The sequence below is a fragment of the Macaca fascicularis genome, chromosome 10 (assembly GCF_037993035.2).
Source record: "Macaca fascicularis isolate 582-1 chromosome 10, T2T-MFA8v1.1".
Classification (NCBI taxonomy): Eukaryota; Metazoa; Chordata; class Mammalia; order Primates; family Cercopithecidae; genus Macaca; species Macaca fascicularis.
The window spans coordinates 91,044,673-91,066,414 of NC_088384.1; the positions used below are offsets into that span (position 1 = coordinate 91,044,673).

Here is a 21,742-nt window from a genome sequence, read left to right on the forward strand (position 1 = left end):
GTGTGGTGGCCGCTCAGAGTGCAGGGAAGGTCATCCTCATGGTGACGCTGGCCCTGGCACAGGTGAAGAACCTGACAGAAGAGATGGCTGCGCTGGACGAGTCCGTGGCCCGGCTGACCAAGGAGAAGAAGGCATTACAGGAGGCCCACCAGCAGGCCCTGGGTGACCTGCAGGCCGAGGAGGACCGCGTGAGCGCGCTGACCAAGGCCAAGCTCCGGCTGGAGCAGCAGGTGGAGGACGTGAGTCAGGGTCATCCTGAGACTGGGTGGCGGGGCCAGGGTGCCGGCTGGCCTGGGCCATGGCTGACCCCTGCTCTGCCTGCTCCACAGCTGGAATGCTCCCTGGAGCAGGAGAAGAAACTGCGCATGGACACAGAGCGGGCCAAGCGCAAGCTGGAGGGTGACCTGAAGCTGACGCAGGAGTCGGTGGCTGATGCCACCCAAGACAAGCAGCAGCTGGAGGAGAAGCTCAAGAAGTAGGCGGGGCAGTGGGGCGGTGGGGCGGTGGGGGGAGCCCTCCCGGCCTGGCCAGAGGGGCCTTCTGAGCCTGCACCCAGCCCTTGTTCCCTTCTGGATTCTTGTGGGTCCTGAGGTAATGCAGACATTAGGGGTGGGGGTCGAGAGATGGGGCACTGGGGCGCAGGGGTAGCGTCTTGCCCTCCCTGGACTGAGGGCCCAGCCAGGGTCCAGGGCTGAGGCCTCAGGGCCCAGTGCAGCAGGTGCATGGGGGTGAGGTCCCTCAGGGCCTGAAGGGGACTTGGGGGCGTTACAGGGGTCCCAGGCAGGTGGGTGGGAGTTAAGGCCTGCACTGGCTCACCCACCCTGCGGCTCCTAGGAAGGACTCCGAGCTGAGCCAGCTGAGCCTGCGGGTGGAAGACGAGCAGCTCCTGGGAGCCCAGCTGCAGAAGAAGATCAAGGAGCTGCAGGTACGTGGGGGTCGGGTGGGTGAGGCCCGGGGTCAGAGGCCCACAGAAGTGACAGCTGCCCCACGTGCCCATCCCAGGCTCGGGCGGAGGAGCTGGAAGAGGAGCTGGAGGCAGAGCGGGCAGCCCGGGCCCGCGTGGAGAAGCAGCGCGCGGAGGCGGCACGGGAGCTGGAGGAGCTGAGCGAGCGGCTGGAGGAAGCAGGCGGCGCCTCCGCGGGGCAGCGCGAGGGCTCCCGTAAGCGCGAGGCGGAGCTGGGGCGGCTGCGGCGGGAGCTGGAGGAGGCGGCGCTGCGGCACGAGGCCACGGTGGCTGCGCTGCGGCGCAAGCAGGCGGAGGGCGCGGCGGAGCTGGGGGAGCAGGTGGACAGCCTGCAGAGGGTGCGGCAGAAGCTGGAGAAGGAGAAGAGCGAGCTGCGCATGGAGGTGGACGACCTGGCTGCCAATGTGGAGACTCTGACCCGTGCCAAGGTGTCCACGCCTTCCTCACCCCATACCCACCCTGACTTTAAACCAATCCCAACCCCAGCAGCCAATACTGTCCCCATACTCCCTCCACCCGGTACCTGATCCTGAGCCCTGACCCATTCACCTGGCACCCAACCCCCTTTTCTCAGCCTCCTGCCAGTCCTGACCTTAAGCCATGACTCCCAAGCCCTGTTCCCTGACTCCAGGTCATTTTTGACCCAGCATCTACTTCCAGCCTTGGACCCTTGAACCAGCAGTAGTTGTGACCCCAGCCCTTGACTCCTGAACTCTGACTTAATACCTGTCCTGACTTCCTGTTCTGAACCCCAGCACCCTAGCCTTGACCTTTCTGCCACATAATCCTGACAGCTGACCTCTGACCACTGTTGCCAGCTGACTCCACAGCTACCATCCCAACTCTCGCCCTGACCCACCGGCCCTGGGACTGGCCCAGCCCTGTCCATTCTGACACGTGTCTGTTAAGCCCAGCAGTAGAATCTCTTTCCCTGACTTTGAACTTGGGGCTCTGCTCTCCCTTTGATTCCTGGGCCCACGTCTAGCTTACCAGTTTCCGATCCCAGATCCCAGTCTCTGACTGGCAGACCCAGATCCTGCCCTCTGATATACAAACTTGTTCTGACATCTAACCCCTGCCCCCAACCTGGGATCCCAGGCCAGTGCAGAGAAGCTGTGCCGCACCTATGAGGATCAGCTAAGTGAGGCCAAGATCAAGGTGGAGGAGCTGCAGCGGCAGCTGGTGGATGCAAGCACGCAGCGGGGGCGACTACAGACGGAAAGTGGTGAGGCTGGGGCTCAGCTGGCCACACCAGGCAGGGCTTTGGTGCAGCCCTCGCCAGCCTGACCTGCCCGCTCGCCTCTTTGCCTGCAGGGGAGCTGAGTCGCCTGCTGGAGGAGAAGGAGTGTCTGATCAGTCAGCTGAGCCGTGGGAAGGCCTTGGCCGCCCAAAGTCTGGAAGAGTTGCGGCGCCAGCTAGAGGAGGAAAGCAAGGTGGGCTGGCACCGGTGACCATGGAGTGGGCAGGTGGGCGCCAGAGCCACTGGGCTGCACCAATGCTGAGGTCACTGGTGTCCCTGCAGGCCAAGAGCGCCTTGGCCCACGCCGTGCAGGCTCTGCGGCATGACTGTGATCTCCTGCGGGAGCAGCACGAGGAGGAGGCTGAGGCCCAGGCTGAGCTGCAGCGGCTGTTGTCTAAGGCCAATGCCGAGGTGGCCCAGTGGAGGAGCAAGTACGAAGCAGATGCCATCCAGAGGACCGAGGAGCTGGAGGAGGCCAAGTGAGTGCTTTGCTGGCCAGGCCCCTGCCATGCAGAGCTTTATGCCTGTGCCTCTGAGCCCCACTGAGGGTGGGCGAAGGGAGCTGCTGGGGCTGTCCTCCCTCCCTCCATGGTCCACAACTTGTCTGGCCCCATGGCCTAGAAAAAAGCTGGCACTGCGGCTGCAGGAGGCAGAGGAGGGCGTGGAGGCTGCCAACGCCAAGTGCTCGTCATTGGAGAAGGCCAAGCTACGGCTGCAGACAGAGTCAGAGGATGTAACCCTGGAGCTGGAGCGGGCGACCTCAGCAGCTGCTGCGCTGGACAAGAAGCAGCGGCACTTGGAACGGGCACTGGAGGAACGGCGGCGGCAGGAGGAGGAGATGCAGCGGGAGCTGGAGGCGGCGCAGAGGGAGGCCCGTGGCCTGGGCACTGAGCTCTTCCGGCTGCAGCACAGCCACGAGGAGGCACTTGAGGCCCTGGAGACGCTCAAGCGGGAGAACAAGAACCTGCAGGGTAGGACCTGCCACACACCAGGGCCAGGGCGCTGCCCTGGGGTCGGAGCACCTTGGAGTCACAGGGGTGCCCTGGTGGGGCCACCCTGGAATCAGGGGTGAGTGGAGTGACCTGGGTGGGAGTACAAGCCATGGGGGTGGCCCCTCAGCACCCTGTCCACTGCAGAGGAGATCAGCGACCTCACGGACCAGGTGAGTCTCGGTGGGAAGAGCATCCAGGAACTGGAGAAAGCCAAGAAGGCACTGGAAGGCGAGAAGAGCGAGATCCAGGCTGCACTGGAGGAGGCAGAGGTCAGGGGCTGGCCACAGGGGTGGGTGGACACTGACGTGCTGCTCTGCTGGGTGTCCCCCCTTCCCACCCCACCATGCCTGCTCTGTATCCGCAGGGGGCCCTGGAGCTGGAGGAGACCAAGACGCTGCGGATCCAGCTGGAGCTCTCCCAGGTCAAAGCAGAAGTGGACCGGAAGCTGGCAGAGAAAGACGAGGAGTGCGCTAACCTGAGGTGTGTCCGTCCTCCTCCTGCTCCCGCCTCCCAAGGGCAGAAGGGAAGGGTAGTGTGTACTCTGCTCTCTCTAGTCTGTCCCTCCCATGGGACTTTCTGAGGTCCGGGTTGCTGTTTCCATTCTAGAGGTGAACCTTGGAGATGCTGAAGGACTTGCCCAAGGTCACACAGTGGGGGTGGAGCTAGAGTCAGTCCACCTGTCCGCCTGGGCCTCACTCTTCTCCACGAACTTACTCTGATGGGCCACAGGCAGTCACAAGAGACTTTAAACTGCGGAGGGGTGACTCAGTTGTTCTCAAAATGGGTTCTTGTCTCCAACGGTCCTTGGGCATTTGTAAGGACAGATATGCCCTTACGGGACCCCCTTTCATGCCACCCTCCTCCCATAGGCGCAACCACCAGCGAGCTGTAGAGTCCCTGCAGGCCTCCCTGGATGCAGAGACACGGGCCCGCAATGAGGCGCTGCGGCTCAAGAAGAAGATGGAGGGTGACCTCAATGACCTGGAGCTGCAGCTGGGCCATGCCACCCGCCAGGCCACGGAGGCCCAGGCTGCCACGCGGCTGATGCAGGCACAGCTCAAGGAGGAGCAGGCAGGGCGGGACGAGGAACAGCGGCTGGCAGCTGAGCTCCGCGAGCAAGCACAGGCTCTGGAGCGCCGGGCTGCGCTGCTGGCCGCGGAACTGGAGGAGCTGCGGGCTGCCCTGGAGCAGGGCGAGCGCAGCCGGCGGCTGGCAGAGCAGGAGCTGTTGGAGGCCACCGAGCGCCTCAACCTCCTGCATTCGCAGGTGGGGACAGGAGTCCCTGGGGACAGAGCAGGTGCAGGCCTGTTGGCTGGCTCTGAGACTCTGCTTCCCCTCAGAACACAGGCCTCCTGAACCAAAAGAAGAAGCTGGAGGCAGACTTGGCCCAGCTGAGCGGGGAGGTGGAGGAGGCTGCACAGGAGAGGCGGGAGGCTGAGGAGAAGGCCAAAAAGGCCATCACGGATGTGAGGCTGGGCAAGGGCTGTGGGAAGCCTGGGACAATGCAGAGGGACTTCCCTGAGGCGGGGCACCTGACCAGCCCCTTCTCCCCCAAAGGCAGCCATGATGGCCGAGGAGCTGAAGAAGGAGCAGGACACAAGCGCACACCTGGAGCGGATGAAGAAGACACTGGAGCAGACGGTGCGCGAGCTCCAGGCCCGCCTTGAGGAGGCAGAACAGGCCGCCCTCCGTGGCGGGAAGAAGCAGGTGCAGAAGCTGGAGGCCAAGGTGTGTGCGGCCCCTCTAGTCCTTGGCCCAGGCAGGGTGGGTGACCCAGGGGTGGGCTGGGCAACAGGCGGTACCCCTGCCTGCAGGTACGGGAGCTGGAGGCCGAGCTCGACGCAGAGCAGAAGAAGCACGCCGAGGCCCTTAAGGGCGTGCGTAAGCATGAGCGCCGCGTCAAGGAGCTCGCATACCAGGTGGGTAACCGGGTCTCCCTGGGGAGTGGCCCTGGAGCTGGCCCAGCCTAAGCAAGCCCTGAGTCCCCCTTGCCTGCCCAGGCCGAGGAGGACAGGAAGAACCTGGCTCGCATGCAGGACCTGGTGGACAAGCTGCAGAGCAAGGTCAAGAGCTACAAGCGCCAGTTTGAGGAGGCGGTGAGTGTGCTGGGGCCTGGATACCTGGACCCGGCACCCCAGCTCTGCCCCAGGGTCTGTGGCCAGGTGAGGCATCAGCAGCAGCTCCACCCTCCCGGCTCAGTGACCCAGAAGGAAGAGAGAAGCTTCTAACATCTCTGGGGAGATAGACCTAGCTCTGTCTCACAGAACAGACCCCACGTGCTTTCCCCTGGCCAAGGCTGGAGTTGCCTCTGAGGGGCGGGGCAGGCACAGAGGCACATCATGAAGTTGGTACGTCCCAACTTCCTTATTCCCACTGTGGTATTAGTGAGGATGGACAATGGCAGTAGGAACAAAGTTGAGGACCAGGAGGAGCCAGCTGCTTTACTGGGGATGGGGCAGGGACCAGAATAAGCATCTCAGTCACCGAAGAGGAGCCAAGGCCGTGTGTGTGCCCCCAGGAGCAGCAGGCCAACACCAACCTGGCCAAGTATCGCAAGGCCCAGCACGAGCTGGATGACGCGGAGGAGCGGGCAGACATGGCGGAAACCCAGGCCAACAAGCTGCGGGCACGGACCCGGGATGCCCTGGGTCCCAAGGTGAGGAGTGGTGGGGGCATTGCTCTCTGTGCAGGGGGAGTGTGGGGGATGACAGGTAGTCCTGCTCATTCAGCTATCCCTTTCTCCTCAGCACAAGGAGTGAAGGCCCGAGCCGCTGGGCTCTCAAGAGGAATGTCTGCTGTTGTGCCTCTGGCTGAGACCACCTGCCCCAATCCTGCCATCTCTGCATCCCATCTCTGCATCCCCCATGCTGCCTTCAGCCTTCCCCAGGCCCTGAATAAACACCACAGCCAGTTTCCTTCTCATTCTTTGGGGTTCAGGAGGGGAAAACACAGCCCTAGGGACAAAAGCCAGGTCCACAGCAATCATTTAAAATAAAGTTATTTAATAGTCTCCATTTAATTGGTTTATTTGCTGTTAATAAATTGGCAACACAAGGAAGGGCCCCGTGTCCAGGCTCAGGCAGGAGCGGCTGCCCTGTGCCACAAGGGATGGAGGGAAAGCTCCCCCCACACTTCTGGGAGAACCCCCTGGGATGAACACAGCGGCCAATGAGCAAACAGAACCAGAGGAGCTACAGGAAAATGAGGCAGAGGGGCAGGCTTGGGGGAAGGCAGCATTCTCTGGTACCCATCACCCCTGCCCAGGGCTCAGAAGCCTTTGCCTGGGTCCAAAGGCCAGGGACAAGGGAGGCTTGGCTCACAGATGGGGGGTCACCCATGTCTTCCTCCCTACCCCGGGACTGATGGCCAAGAAGCCGGCAGGAGCTCACACAGAGCTAATGCTAAAAGTCCTCTTACCTCTGGGTGGGCCTGGGCCCCAGGGTTCTGAAGTTGAAAGGTGGGCATGGTACCCCGTCCTCATTATGGGGACTGAGGCTCTCCAATGACCTAGGGCCCTCAGACCCAGGGGGACCAAGGGCTTCTAGGACTTCCCTCCCACCAAGCCTGCATCCAAAGACCTGGGGCAGGCAGAGAGCAGCAGGGAGAAATGGGAACAGGGCAGGGCGTGTGGCATCATACCCACGCTCACCCACACTGGCCCAGCAGCCTCCCGAGGCCTGGCCCAAGGTCACTCCTCAGTGAAGTCCCTGTCTATGTCCATGTAGGGCTCCTCAATGTAGCTAACGAGGGCAGAGGGTGACTGCCGGTCCGGGTTCAACAGGATGGACACTGTCTCCTTCCAGTATGAGAAGCTGATGCAGGAGCTCTGGGCAAAGAGGGAGGGGCTGGGGGGCGCCTGGAGGACCCAGGTCAAGCCCAGCACCGGGACACCCCTCTGAGAGGCCCTGGGTCTGCTGCCCACCCATCACCCCCTTGAGGGGTGGGGCACTCACGTTCTCTAGGCAGGTGCTGTCCTTGTCCTTGTGCAGGTAGTGCTGCTGCCAGAAGCGCAGCAGGTTGTGGAAGTTGTTGAGCAGAAAGCCGGGGTACTTCTTGCTGTGCTCCATCCGCTGCAGCAGCCGCAGGTACAGGGGCAGCCGCTCTTTCCGTCGGGCCAGCATCAGGATCACCAGGCTGGTATTGAGGCAGCTGACATTCTCCTGCAAGGCCACAGGCCCACCGGGTCAGGGGCTGGTGGGAGCCCCAGTGGCCCCTGGTGAACCTGGGCAACCATCAGGCAGGCAGGAGAGTGGCCCTAGGCCTCGGGCCACCCATGGAGCTCTCCCTGCGCAGATGTGAAATAGGACTAGGGGAAGGGGGCCCCCAGCAGCCCCAGTCTCCTGCCTGAGCACCTTCCTGCTCCCCACACCCACTTCCCACCCCACCTGAGGGCAACAACATCTGTCCCTGTCCAGACCTCGGCTCAAGCATCACTCCTTCCGGAAGGTCCATCCCAGGCAGGGCTGGGTGCGTGTGCTGGGGCGGCTATCCCGCTTCAGAAGTGCCTGTCAGCACTAGCCTGTGCACCTTGGAGGAGCAAGAGTTCTGCCCCACTCACCATGCACTCCCACCTGGCGCCTCACCTCAGAACAGAACCAAAGACCACCTCTGAGAGGTGCTAAGACCACCCCCACTTGAGAAAAGAGGTGCATGAGGCTCAGAGAAGGGAAGGCTGCATGACTTCAGTGAGGGAGTTGGGCAGCCTCAGGTCCGATTCCGAAGCCCAGCAGGGCAGAAGGTGTGAGGGACGTGGACATGGGGGAGGCGGGAAGAGCGCTGGCCTTCGAGGCAGCCTGTGACCTGAGGGGACTTGCGAACCCTCCTTAGGCCCTGTCTGTACAATGGAGCACTGATTCCTCCTAAGCACAGTCCTCAGAAGAGCTGGGTCTCCAGAGACACACTTCTGGAGTCGGGGACAGAAATCTGGGCTCCAGGACAAAGGAACTGGTTTCCAATCGACCTTCCCTGCTGTGTGTTTGCCGGGGCCTCTCACCTGGGTCAGCGTCTGCACGTGGATGATGTTGATGAGTCGGAAGAGGAAGGACATCTGTGTGGGTACCTGGGATATGTAGGCAAGCAGGCGGCACTCAGACAGGACCTCGGCAACTGTGGAGGGAGGCGGGGGTGCAGCAGGTCAGACTTAGGCCCAGTGGCTTGGTCGCCCAGGCCTCTAGTGGAGCCCCGTTTGAGTCCTGACTCTGAAGCTGGGGGCTCATCATCAAAACAGCTTCGACGAAAGCTGACTGCGGCAAGAGAAGGAACCTCCAGCTGTCCTGCCAGCAGGCAAAGCTGTGTTCTCAGAGCGCCCAGAAGCACCCCACCTCATCCTCCAGAACCAAGCTCAGGGCAGCTCTCCCTCAGCCCTCCCTAGCCTGGCTCCAGACCCCTGCCCTCCATATCACACACAGGAAAGTTTCCGCAACAGGAAGATGGATCCATGATGCTGCATTAAGAAAACCAATGCAAAAGTTCAAATCCTCCTGCAGAGCTCCCAGCGCAACTGGTTTTCCACACCAGCTCTCAGGTGAGTCCGGCCCAGACTGAGACCACGAGGCACAGGTTCTGCTCCGTCCTCTAGTGTTGGAGCAACTGCTTCCCGCACAATTGGGAGGCGGGGCAATAGCTGAAGGTACCAAAATCTGGGTGGCTGTTCCCCTGAAACAGACCCTCTGGAGCAGAAAAAGGAGGCAAACGGCTAAATTACCAACTACCAGGATACTTCTTGCTATCAATGACAGTGACCTAGACAAGGAACAAATGCCTGACTTTTTGGGGGGTGGGGGGGGTCACAAACCCTCAAGAGAATCTGCTGGATGCCACAGGCCCTCTCTTAGGAAAAAAAGGAAATGCGTGCACATACGCATGGAAATGCGTTAGCAAGTCCAGGAGGGTTCAGATGCCTGCTGCACCACAGGGCACCTGTAATTCCACGCACAGCACACTGAGGACGAGGGGGCCAACTCATCGTGCCAGGCAATACCAGTCCAAAAGGTCTTTTTCTGTTTTTTGCATCTTGCTAACAACAATGGATTTTCACCTTGTTAAAGTGTTGAACAAGGCAGCAAAGTGAATTGCCCTGGGAGCCGCCACCTCGAAGCCGGCCACGTGGGCGTCTGGTGCAGCTCCCTCAAGTCTCCTGCTGGAGACAGGGTGTCTGATGCCAGCGTTCTCACCCTGCATGACTCGCCTTGACAGCCTGCCTTTCATGTACCTTTCATATCCACCTGGTTTTCAAATCGGTCCAGGGACAGAGTGACACAGCGCACCAGCATGTTGGAGTCCACCAGGGAGCTGTTGATCTGCTTCAGGAACACCTGGAACTGTATAGAAACTAAGCTCACAGCAGGCAGTGGGCTGCTGACCAGGGATGGGATGGCCCGGGGGGACAGTCACCACAAGGGGCATCAGCGACCTCCACCAGCCCCACTGCTTCGGATAGGAAGACAGAGGCTCAGATAAGCTGAGGGACCTCCCCTCACGACCCAGGTACTAAGAGGCACCCCCTGGAGTTCAGCACAGATCCGACACTCTATCCAGTGGTTTTACACTCAAGGGTGCTGGATTCCTCTAATTTTTACTTCTAATTTTACTTCAGCTAGCCTCGGCTGGGTTTCTGTCACACACACCTGGTGAGCCTAACACACCAGGCCCAGTCCCTCCCTACAGCAGCTCCCACTGTGGCACCCACCATGCTGCATCACAGCAGGTGCACAAGCCGCCCATTCCCACCCTCACTCCCTACCCACAAGCAGCGCCGGTTTTCATCCCTGCACTCCCAGGGGCTAGCACAGAGCCAGGCAGAGCAGGTTCCGATGAATGTTTGCCAAAGACTGCCCAGACTCTCCTGTCATCTCTCATTTAAAACCTGTGCCTAGGCCGGGCGCGGTGGCTCAAGCCTGTGATCCCAGCACTCTGGGAGGCCGAGACGGGCGGATCCCGAGGTCAGGAGATCGAGACCATCCTGGCTAACACGGTGAAACCCCGTCTCCACTAAGAAATACAAAAAACTAGCCGGGCGAGGTGGCGGGCGCCTGTAGTCCCAGCTACTCCTGAGGCTGAGGCGGGAGAATGGCGTGAACCCGGGAGGCGGAGCTTGCAGTGAGCTGAGATCCGGCCACGGCATTCCAGCCTGGGCAACAGAGCGAGACTCCGTCTCAAAAAAAAATAAAATAAAATAAAAAAATAAAACCTGTGCCTAAAGACTGGCAGAGCAGGACTACAAGGGAACTGCTGGACAACCTAGCACACCCTGCAGAGCCCGAGGTTAACTTTACCTTTGCATCGGTGTTGATGTATTTATTGAATCTCTTGAATGCATCAACGTTGAACTTCATCAGCTCCCCCAGGAGGTCAAAGTAACTCTGGAGCACATCCCTTGACTTGCACTCGCTGTCCACAATGCAGTAGAGGATGTGCTGGGTGAGGAGGGACAGGGTGAAGGTGTGAACGTGGCTACCCCCACCAGGGCCTGGAATGGAGCTCAGACCATGCATTGGCTTCGAGCAAGCATCCTGGGGATGGAACCTGCAACCCTGTCTAGATTCTTGTCTGAGAATGCTGGTGTCTCCAAGGACAGGACCAGGCCTGACAGACCTCACCAGGAGGCAGAACAGACTGGGAATGTAGCACAATCTCTCCCCTGCCCAGGGTGTACAGCTGAAGCCTGTGACCTGCACTGTGGTCACCAAGATGGCCGGGGCGCTCAGCTCCTAGGTGAGGGGAGCTGTCATCACCAGGTCTAAAACATGGCCACTGCCTAGGCACTGAGGTCATTCAAGTAAATGAAGGACAGAACTGAAAAGCAAAGGACACACTTTGACCCCATGGCTCATCTTTGTGTTTATGAGCAAAATTGTTTAAAGTTTACACCAAAATATTGAGTTTTCATCAAGAGAATAAAGCCAATTTACTCCTTTATAAAGTTTTCTACATTTTCTTGGAGTTACATTGATTTGGTCAGTTCTTTTCCACATGGATTTTATAATTCAGGGGTCAGTTTCTTGTCCATATCAAAAAATTTGAAATACCAATTATAACTGTGGCCATTCTGCTCTGTTTTACTTTTTCTGAAGACCATTATTCAATAAAGGAAAATTAACTTTTAGTATCAAAGTATCTTCACGGTCAAAATGCCTTGCTAACTAAACTCTCACCCTCCTGCATGGCCTGGCCACCCCCTAAATCTGTCACCCCTTAAGCACCCATGGGGAACCCACAGTTGGAAACCCAGGGCAAAAACTAGGGCAACCTGCACTGGCATTCAGAAGTCGTGATATCTGGTCGGCTCCTGATGAACTGTTTGGGGCTCGGTACAGGACACAATGTGTGGGCTGGGCGGGGATGGAACCCAAGACAGTGGCTGCTCCAGACCATACCTCCAGGAGGCCTCGCTTCAGCAGGAACATCTGGTCTGCATAGGAGGTGGTCCCTCGGAGGAAACTCTCCACAGCCCGAGCTTGCCAAAACCTGCGACCCAAATATTGGCTCAGGTGGCTAAGGCTGCCCTCTTCTGGCCCGTGTTCAATTCTCCAAGGGGTTGGGAGATGTCTGTTCCCTTTTCATGTACTCAGCATTTACTGAACATCTACCAAGCATCAGGCTTCATCCTGGGCTTGGGGACACAGCAGTGCCCCCATCCTCACAGAGAGCCAGCTCAGCGCAGAACTCTTCTATCTGGGTCTGTCTGGAAGGGGCTGTTTCCCAAAGAAGGTGACATCTGGGATCGAAGGGCTGGCTCCTGCGAGTCCCCCGTGAAACATACTCTAGGCTTTGCCCTTTCACAAGAATGGGAGGATGTGCAATTGAGGGGCCAGGAATGTGTGTGGGAAGCTGACGAACACGTGCAGACAGGCCGCTGGGCTCACAGATGACGGGCTGGCCTAGGAAAGTAGTGGCTTATGCTGACTGAGGGACCCAGAGGCACAGCGGGGATCCATGACAGGGAGTTTGGATAAGGCACTGAAGCGACAAAGGCCCATGTGGGCATGAAGCCTCCTGACAGCTCATGCCCGGCCCTGATGGAACTCTACCTGTCCACTGACTTCAAGACTCATCTCAGATGTGTCTAAGGACCTCAGAGAAGGTCTTCCTCTACTCACCCAGCCCCCAGCCCTAGCAGCAGGAGGCTCTCCTTTGCTCCTACAGCTGCCGGGCAACTGGCTCCATTCCTTTCCATGCTGCATTGAAACAGCTCAGCTCTAGGGAATTCATGGCAGGGCCCGTATCCTAGTTCTCTCCCACCCATGCGGCACCAGCCCAGAGCAGGTGCTTGGTGAACGCTCGGTCACTGTGGGTTGCGGAGGAAGGTTCCACATACCTGCCAAGTCAACACTAGGCAAGATGGCAGTCAAACCACCTCTCCCCAACAGTAACTGTGCTTCAGGCATGGATGCTGGTGACTAAAGGAGGTATTTCTAACCTCCTGCGGAACACCTGGCTCTGCAGCCCCACAGAATTGGCAGGTACTTGTCCCCAGACCCACCTGAAAGACGACTCTGCTGGCTCCTTCTTCATGACCTGCAGCAGACGAGTTAACAAGCCCCTCTTCCCATCACACACCAAACTCCTGAAATAGAAGAGAGACACTGGTGACCGATCTGAGAGGCTGACGGGGGCCCTGGGGATGGGTTGCTCTGCTGGTTTAGGCAGTGAAAAACCATGGGGACATTTCCAAGTCTGCAGGATGCCTTCCTGCTCCAACCGGGGCCAGAGCCCCGGAGACCCCTGCAGTCACAGAATTAACCCGCCAAGTGCATTCCCACCACATCTCAGGCCAGCTTACCTTCCCAGGCCAGAAACATCCAGAATCAGACATGGCTTAGAACTGCCAGAGAAGAGCTGTTTATACCAAAAGTGTATTGACACAGGCACGCCAGTCTGCCAGATGCGGAAAGACTGTGCGAACAGGGTGGGGCCCAGCGTACTCCTGACCTGAGGTTCGCTTCCAGCTGGCCTTGGGCAAGTACCCACAACCCCAAGCCTCAGCTTCCCAGTCTATGAAGCAAAGGCAGGAGATGAGGAAATGACTCAGGCCCCATCATGGGGGAAGGAAGATGGCCAAGCATGCGGGGTCCAGGCCCTTCCAACAGAGCAGCTCTCCTGTGATCCACTACACATATCAGGGCAGGACGGGGTACAATTTTATTTGAATGAAGAGTTCTGCTTGCTGCCTTAGGAAAAAAAGGTTGGGAGGCCAGGAATGGTGGCTCACACCTGTAATTCCAGGACTTAGGGAGGCTCACTTGAGGCCAGAAGTTTGAGGCCAGCCTGGGCAACATAGTGAGATCCCATCTCTACAAAAAAAAGTACAAACACTAGCTGGGCATGGTGGCGCACACCTGTAGTCCCAGCTACTTGGGAGGCTGAGGCAGGAGAATCACTTGAGCCCAGAAGTTTGTGGCTGCAGTGAGCTACGATCACACCACTGCTCTGCAGCCTGAGGGAAAGAACAAGACCCTGTGTCTAAAAAACAACAGTAACAACAACAACAACAAAAACCAACAAAAAAAGGTTGGGAAATTACAGTTCTTGCTGGATAAAGTCCACTGCATTCTGACGCCTGTGAGACTAGCTCCCCATTGCCTGGCTCCAGGTGAGGCAAACCTAACCCAGGTAATGCAGCTTAACATGTGGCAGCAGGTAAGAGGCTTCTGTCTGTCCTGCTTGGCTGCAGATGCCAACAGGCAAGAAAGGAGCACATAAGCAAAGGGGCTGAATGCACGAGGCAAGGGGGCCAGTGCGGAGCACACAAGACTTTTGGCAGGTGACCTCTCTGAGGCTCTGCCCCCTCATCTGTAAAGTGCAGGTATGGATGGGGCTTCCCTCCTAGGGCTGCTGTGAGGCTCCGATGAGAAAATGCAGGTGACACGAATACAGTGCCTGGCACAGAGGAGCTCTCAAGACACTGTAGCTACATGTGATAGAGGACACGCATGCATACCTGGGTGTGCTCACCAGTGAGCCCCCAGGGAAGGCGAGCAGCCGGGATGGGCTGAGGGAAACGCTGCACCCCGGCACTCACCTGTCGGTGTTGAGCACAGCTTCCACCTCAGGGATGTTGGCCTTGAGAGAGATGGCACTGAGTTCGTTCAGCTCCTGGTTGTTGAGTAACAGGTACTTGTTCCTGAAACAAAATGGGTTGGAGGAGGTAAAGGACAGGAACTGGGGCTGCTGGGTTCGCACCGGGCTACTGCAGGGAGTCTCCTGCCCACTTCCTGCGGAGAGAATCTGAGAAGCCACCAGGCACTTTCCTCCAGCACCTCTCACTCCAGCCAGCAGGAGGGAACTCTGGGCTCTCAGGCAATGGAATCTTTCCCTGGCCCCACCCCCAACCCCCAACCCCTGCTTGCCACATTCACTGACAAGGCCCCTTCCCTCAGCAGCTCCGGGCCTTTCTCTTTGCCTACACTTTTACTTGTTTCCTCAAAGGCACCAGCACCTCAACATGTCCAATCACACTCAAGCCTGGCCCTGCTGCAGCAGTCCCACCAACCACCACAGTCAGACATCACAGAGGCCTGGTCAACTGTGACACTTCCCCCTGCTTGCCATCCAGGCCTGTCACTGCTCCCTGCGCTCCCAGGACACCAGCTCCCTAAAAGGTATCCCACAGGAACTGAGTCATCACACAGCACCAAAAGTATCTTCAGAATCAGGATCTGTCACTCCTGTCACTCCTGGTGAAAATACTTCCACAGCCTCCCACTGCATTTAGAACAGACATTTTCTGACTTAGGAGAGGGTTATGCCCTGATAAACCCATCGTATTTGAAAATACCGTAAGGTGAAAACATACTGAGGCTGGACGTGGTGGCTCACGCCTGTAATCCCAGCACTCTGGAAGGTCAAGGCGGGCAGATCACAAGGTCAGGAGTTCTAGACCAGCCTGGTCAACATGGGGAAACCCCGTCTCTACTAAAAATACAAAAAATTAGCTGGGTGTGGTGGCGCACGCCTATAATCCCAGCTGCTCAGGAGGCTGAGCTAGGAGAATCACTTGAAACCAGAAGGTGGAGGTTGTAGTGAGCCAAGATCACGCCACTGAACTCCAGCCTGGGCAACAGAGCAAGATTCCATCTTGAAAAAAAGAAAAAAAAAAAAAACACATTTAATGTATCTAACCTACTGAACCTCCTAGCTTAGCCCAGCCTACCTGGAATGTGCTCAGAACACTGACTTCAGCCTACAGTTGGCCATAAACACTGGCAACATGGCGGGCACAGCACAGAGTACTGGTTGTCTACCTTGGTGACCGCATAGCTGGTCATCATTTTTCTTGAAATACATTTGCGCTGCAGCTGCAGCTCAGTGCCCAGCATTGCAAGAGTACTGAACTGTTTATCATGAGCGCAGGAAAAGATCAAAATTCAAAATTCGACTTCTGCACCATTGTACAGTTGAAAAATTCTAAGTGATGGACCATCTGTATATAAAATCCAGGCCTGTGACTGTGACCCACAAGGCCCTGTGCAGCCAGCCCAGAGCCAAGCCCACATCACTCCCATCAGCTGGCCACAATGGTCTTCCTTCGTTCAGGGGCTTCTGGCTAGAACACTCACTCTCTCACATGCCTGTTCACTCAATTCACTACAAGCCGACCCTTCAGGTCTTGGCCGACAAGCCACTTCGGCAAGGGAGAGCTCCTGAGCATCCTCTGGCCAGTTCTGTACCCTGTCAAATGTCCTCTCACAGACCCGTTCCTCTCCTCCTGAATACCATCTCCACTCATCACTAATGCTCAATGGTGGAATCCTCGGATGAACAACTGTCTTTGTTTTCAGACTCTGCCCTTCATGAGAGCAGGGGCCATGGCTGTTTGCATTTCGTCCTGATATCCCACACAGTACTCAGATTGAAGAGTCCGATGAAAGCTGGAGACTCACTTCCCCAGGGAAAACAGCGCAGTTCCATAACGTACGTGGTGCCATTTTCAGAAGGTTAACATGCTTCCTGGAGCCCTTCTATGGCTTTCAGCCAGAAAATCTCTCAAAGAGGACGGGTGCATATGACGGCGGTGCCCTGGGGCCACAGCTGTCTCCAGGCATGTTCTGTTAGCTCAAATGCAAGGTTTTTAAAAAATTTAAACCAACATTTAAAATCAGGACCTTTCACATAAATCTTAATTTCTGGCTTTCCTTGGCCGAAAAAATCAGAAGTTATGCAACAGTGGGCCCAGTTTCCTGTGCACACACAGCTGGCTGGAGCTAAGCTCACTGAAATTCTCGCTCACTAAGGTCCCCACATCATCTCCCCAATGCCAAGGCCAAGGGTCAGCTGCTAGTCACCCCCTTCCTGCACTGTTTTCCTTACAGCAGAGAGTAATTTTCCTCGTACATTCTCCATCGAAGGTTAAAAAATAAATGAGCACAGAATGTCTTTCAAGAAAAACGGGAGCACACCTCCTTGTGGAGGGAAGAATCCCCAGCTGCTCAGTAAGCAGCTGGCTTTGCCTGTCTGAGGTTCCTGCCGGCTCCTGGGAATAGCCACGCTGTCCACTCTCGCTTCAGAGGGGCAGTAGGTTGAGAGATCCATTGATTCCAAAGGTAGTAAGAGGCCAATGACTTCCATACTCAGTTCCTGGGGTGGCTATGAGGGCTAGAAGCAAGCTCAGGGGCAGTGCCTGCCATAAGAAAGGCTGGATAGATGGCAGGTCCGACTGCAGTGTCACACCTGCTACCACTGAGGGGACAGCGGGCTTCCACCAGCTCTAGGGCCTCCTCTCGAGCCGAGGTCACAGACCAAAGAGACTGAGGCCTTCAAAAGACAGTCCAACAACTCTCCTTGCAGGGACACACTTGTACTTACTCGTGGTGGTCGCTGAAGCTCTGAAGAAGCCTCAAAAACTGTATCTTCAAGGTGATGTCCTGAAACACATGCACAGCCTCAATGTTAAGACCACAGTCACAAGTTCCAAAACAACACAAACAGACACCCTGGTGAGAGCCTGCTTCTCTGAGCCTCTGTCCTCATGCACCATGAGGACCTTTCTTTAGTTAGAAAACCATCTGTTCACTTCCACATCTGATCAACAGCAGATTAAGCTAATGTGGCCCCCTTCCTGCTAAAAACATGCCAGTACACTCAAAAAAAAATAAGGTGGGGCATGGTGGCTCACACCTGTAATCCCAGCACTTTGGGAGGCCGAGGCGGGCACACCGCTTGAGGTCAGGAGCTTGAGACCAGCCTGGGCAACATGGCAAACCCTGCCTCTACTAAAAGTACAAAAATTAGCCAGGCATGGTTGCTGCGCCTGTAATTCTGGCTACTCAGGAGGCTGAGGCAGGATAATCACTTGAAGCTGGGAGGTAGAGGTTGCAGTGAGCCGAGATCACACCACTGACTGCACTCCAGCCTGGGTGATGGAGACTCTGTCTCAAAAAACAAACAAACAAACAAACAAACAAACAAAACGTGTGGGGAGGAGGGGGGGAAGTCCACCAGAATCAGAAATGAAGAAAGGACCGAGGAGTTTGGAGTCGTGAGCCAAGGAACTGATACTCAGTAGCTGAGGGCAGTGTGGAGCGGTGGCGACAAGACCTAGTCACACTAACGCTTGGGTTTTAATGCCCTGCAGGGACCAGACAGGGTCTCAGGTTCCTGTAAAGCCTGGGGAGCATGTACACTTGGTGAGAGAAGCGTTAGAAAGGCCTGACCCACCAGCCCAGGGAGCCTGGCTCTGCCAGGGTGCTGCTGGCGGGGGAAGGGAGCCCTCCCAAGAGCAGCAGAAACCCTGAGCTCACACAACTGGGGCAGCAGGGCCAAGACATGAAACATGAAAACTGCCCTGGGACAGCTGTACCTGACATACCTGGCAGACAAAAGCAAAAGTGCCCTGTAGAAACGCCTCCAGGGCTGAGGCTACACAGGTACCCACGGGGCAAACTAGCCCCACTGACCTCAAGTGATCCGTCCGCCTCGGCCTCTCAAAGTGCTGGGATTATGGGTGTGAGCCACCGCGCCCGGGAGCACGGTTCTACAGGTGGATGAAAATTACAATAGGATAAAACAGCAAATAAGGAAAAGCATGCTGCTAGCTCATGCAGTGGGCAGCCCCCTGCCTGGAGTGAAATGAGATCCCCATCACAGAGGTGTACAAGGGGAAGTTGGCTAGAGGGCCTCAGGCAGGAACTCTTTTTTTTTTTTTTGAAACACAGTCTCACTCTGTTGCCCAGGCTGGAGTGCAATGGCATGATCTCAGCTCAGTGCAACCTCCGCCTCCTGGATTCAAGCAATTCTGGTGCCTCAGCCTCCCAAAGAGTTGCAATTACAGGCACCCAACACCATACTTGGCCAGGCCGGTCTGTAACTCTTGACCTCAAGTGATCTGCCCGCTCAGCCTCCCAAAGTGCTGGGATTACAGGCATGTGCACTGTGCCCGGCCTAGGAACATCTTAAAAGGGATTTCTGCATAGGCTGGGGTGGGGAGTGGGGTTCACTCAGATCCTACTCCAAGGTAGCTTCCAATTAGGGGACTATAAAATACAATTTTAGTCTCTGCTCTACTCCCAAAGGAAAAAAGGTCAAAGGGTCAGCAGCAGGTCTTGAAACAACTACTCCAAGCCAGTGAGGTACCATCTGTCTGTCCCCAGGGGTCTCCTGCTTACCGGGCTACAGTCACAGTTCTGGTTGTGACCATGGAGGACAAGAGCAGATGCTGAATGCTTCCTCCAAATCAGTTTGTCAAATAGATTATTAAGTCCGGGGATCAGCTTGAACTCTGCAATCATTCTGTGAACCTGGACGGGATAGGAAGGAAAAAGTATTAATTAAGACAAATGTGCTTGAAAAATCTAGCAAAACCTCGTGCTCAGTATACACGATAATGACATTCAGGATGAAGAAAGCAACTAACTGTCAGTAAGGAGTGCTGGGGTTTGAAGAAAACATCCATGTATCCCCTACACCTACCACACACAAACACACTTTCTAACTTTACTCATTAATGCTCACAATAATCCTACAAGTCATAATGTATGATAGTTCCTATCACAGAAGCATGAGTTTGGAATTCAGATAGTCCTGCGTATGATTCAAGAGTCCTTTGGGATTCAAGAGTCCTGGGTTTGACTCTTAGCTTTACCATGTGCAAACTTGGTAACCTTAAACAAATTCCTTAAGATTTGTCTCCTCATATTAACATGAAAATGTCCCTCATGCTTTGCACTAGGATAAATTTCAGCTGAAAGTAAGATACGACTATTAAAAAACTCTAAGATCCAGAAAAATCTTTGCAAAGAATTAAAAAAAATGATCTAAGAGTTGGAAAAGCCTTTCTGAAGGATCACACTAAACCTAGAAGCTCAAAAAGAAGCTTGTTGACATCAACCACCCAAACCTTTTAAAATTCTGAATGGCAAAACTCAAAATAAGCAAAGTCACAAGCCAAATATGACAAAAAAAGAACAGACATTGGCAATTCATGCCACAAGCAAAGAAATTCCTCTATAAGGAGTCCTACAAACATCTCTGATTTTTCACTCTTTCAGACTGGGAAAGATGACAAAGCTTTAAAAGAACATGTTGGTGACCTGGGCATCAGGTACATTCACACGCTGTTGGTGGGAGGGCACACTGTTATGATGTGCATAGGGAAGAGGGTTTTGCAGTAACTCTAAAATTTCAAATCCATAATCCCTTTAACCAGCAATTCCACTTTAGGAATTTACATTCAGATCCATATAAATACTAAATGACACATATTTACAATGCTACTCACTGCAGCATTATTTGTAATGCCCCAAAATAGATATAACCTACACTTCCATCAACAGAGATTAGCAAAATACATTATGGTATGCCACTCAATGGGATATAAGGCACCAGTAAAAAAACATCAAGGTGTTTTGTATGTCGTGAACTTAACAACTGCCGAGAGATAATACTGGGAAAGCAAGTACGTTCATGCTATATTACTGACTGTGTAAAAAAAGAGGAATACAATTCGCCTTTGTAAGCATAAAAATGTCTCTAGAAGGATATACTAATAACTGGTAAAATTAGCTGCTTCATGGAACCATCAGAATGTCAATGATCAGAGGGGAAACAGGCTTCATTGATACTAACTTAAATCTTTTAAAACAGAACTACAGGAATGATTTCCCTTTTAAAATTTGTTTATATAACGTAAGGCTATTACTAGCCCTTCTCGGGACTGTTGTAACGATCAAGTCAGAAAGCACATGTAAAGCTCTGCACACAGCACCACTGCTCGCTTATTGCCATTTTACAAGGGGGAGAAGTTCAGCAAGACCAGCCTGGGCAAGGTCAGTGATTGCAACAGCACCTAACTCAGGTGTTCTGATCCTAAAGTCTGCCCCTTTCCAGCCCACTACAGGTATGCATTTATCTTGGGAGACCAGAACCTGACAAAGACATCCCTGGCAGCCTCCCTTCCAATGGACCTCTCCCTTCAACATACTAGGTTGTGTAAAAGTAACTGTGGGTTTTGCCACTGAAAGTAACAGAGGTGACTATTCTCTTTCTACTAGAAATCACAGCCTACTAGAAATTACTACATAATTTCTACTAGAAATTATGGCCAGTGTTAGACTCATAAGCAGCCCAGAACCTGTTAAGACTGAGGCTGATGTAAAATGACACCTGCTGTGCCACTCAGGCCTTTACTAAAACCCAGCCTGGGTCTACCTTGCCCTGCTTAACTGGGGTTGGGGAGGTACGGCTGACATCTATGGTGTTTACCAAGCCATGTGCCTTCCTGTCTCACTCAAAGGGCCCTAAGCCAGGCCCAGGTCACACAGCTATAAAACGTTGCAACAATGGCCCACAAAAATTCATCCAGTGCATCTGCCTCACTGCACAGACTAGAAACCCAAGCTTAAAGAGATTAGGGGTGAGTCACACAGCTGGGAAGAGAGGGGCCTTCTGAGGCAGACTTGGACCTGACCCTGGGTCTCCTAAGTTCAGGCCAGTATTTAGGTTTGAGGTTTCTCCTACATCATTTCCCTTTTCTCTTAACAATACTAGCTTCTTAGCCAGGCATGGTGGCTCACGCCTGTAATCCCAGCACTTTGGGAGGCCAAGATGGGCAGATCACCTGAGCTCAGGATTTCGAGACCAGCCTGGGCAATATGGTGAAGCCCTGTCTCTACTAAAAATACAGAAATTAGGGCCGGGCATGGTGGCTTACATCTGTAATCCCAGCACTTTGGGAGGACAAGGTGGGCGGATCACTTGAGGTCAGGAGTTTCAGACCAGCCTGGCCAACATGGTGAAACCCCGTCTCTACTAAAAATACAAAAATTAGCCGGGTGTGCTGGCGCATGCCTGTAGTCCCAGCTACTCAAGAAGCTGAGGCAGGAGAATTGCTTGAACCCGGGAGGCAGAGGTTGCAGTGAGCAGAAATTGCGCTCCAGCCTGAGTGACAGGGAGACTCCATCTCAAAAACAAAAATAAAATACAAAAATTAGCCAGGCATGGTGGTGTGCGCCTGTAACCCCAGCTACTTGGAGGGCTGAGGCAGGAGGATCGCTTGAGCCCGGGAGGCAGAGGTTGCAGTGAGCTGAGATCACGCCACTGCACCGCTCCAGC

The 21,742-nt window shown here is 55.2% G+C and overlaps 2 protein-coding genes across 20 annotated transcripts in view; one reads left to right on the forward strand and one right to left on the reverse strand.

The window, feature by feature from the left end:
- MYH7B (myosin heavy chain 7B) overlaps positions 1–6,210 on the forward strand; it is a 46,279-nt gene extending 40,069 nt beyond the window's left edge. For 17 of the 19 annotated variants that reach the window (XM_074005114.1, XM_065523014.1, XM_074005112.1 and 14 more), the window contains 17 exons: positions 63–239; positions 330–475; positions 835–925; positions 1,003–1,392; positions 2,063–2,189; positions 2,279–2,397; positions 2,487–2,683; positions 2,826–3,175; positions 3,341–3,465; positions 3,561–3,676; positions 4,066–4,462; positions 4,537–4,662; positions 4,754–4,924; positions 5,011–5,115; positions 5,197–5,292; positions 5,715–5,852; positions 5,926–6,210. In XM_074005114.1, coding sequence (XP_073861215.1) covers positions 63–239; positions 330–475; positions 835–925; positions 1,003–1,392; positions 2,063–2,189; positions 2,279–2,397; positions 2,487–2,683; positions 2,826–3,175; positions 3,341–3,465; positions 3,561–3,676; positions 4,066–4,462; positions 4,537–4,662; positions 4,754–4,924; positions 5,011–5,115; positions 5,197–5,292; positions 5,715–5,852; positions 5,926–5,955 — 2,901 coding nt within the window. In that variant the 3' untranslated portion in view covers positions 5,956–6,210. Of the gene's footprint in view, positions 1–62; positions 240–329; positions 476–834; positions 926–1,002; positions 1,393–2,062; positions 2,190–2,278; positions 2,398–2,486; positions 2,684–2,825; positions 3,176–3,323; positions 3,466–3,560; positions 3,677–4,065; positions 4,463–4,536; positions 4,663–4,753; positions 4,925–5,010; positions 5,116–5,196; positions 5,293–5,714; positions 5,853–5,925 lie in introns of all 19 variants that reach the window. The other 2 variants (XR_012419302.1, XM_045362802.2) reach the window with 2 other exon arrangements.
- TRPC4AP (transient receptor potential cation channel subfamily C member 4 associated protein) overlaps positions 6,182–21,742 on the reverse strand; it is an 88,897-nt gene continuing 73,336 nt past the window's right edge. The window contains 10 exon segments of the mRNA XM_045362809.2: positions 6,182–7,022; positions 7,150–7,356; positions 8,190–8,302; positions 9,408–9,516; positions 10,471–10,611; positions 11,572–11,662; positions 12,678–12,761; positions 14,217–14,318; positions 17,000–17,058; positions 18,799–18,930. Coding sequence (XP_045218744.2) covers positions 6,885–7,022; positions 7,150–7,356; positions 8,190–8,302; positions 9,408–9,516; positions 10,471–10,611; positions 11,572–11,662; positions 12,678–12,761; positions 14,217–14,318; positions 17,000–17,058; positions 18,799–18,930 — 1,176 coding nt within the window. The 3' untranslated portion in view covers positions 6,182–6,884.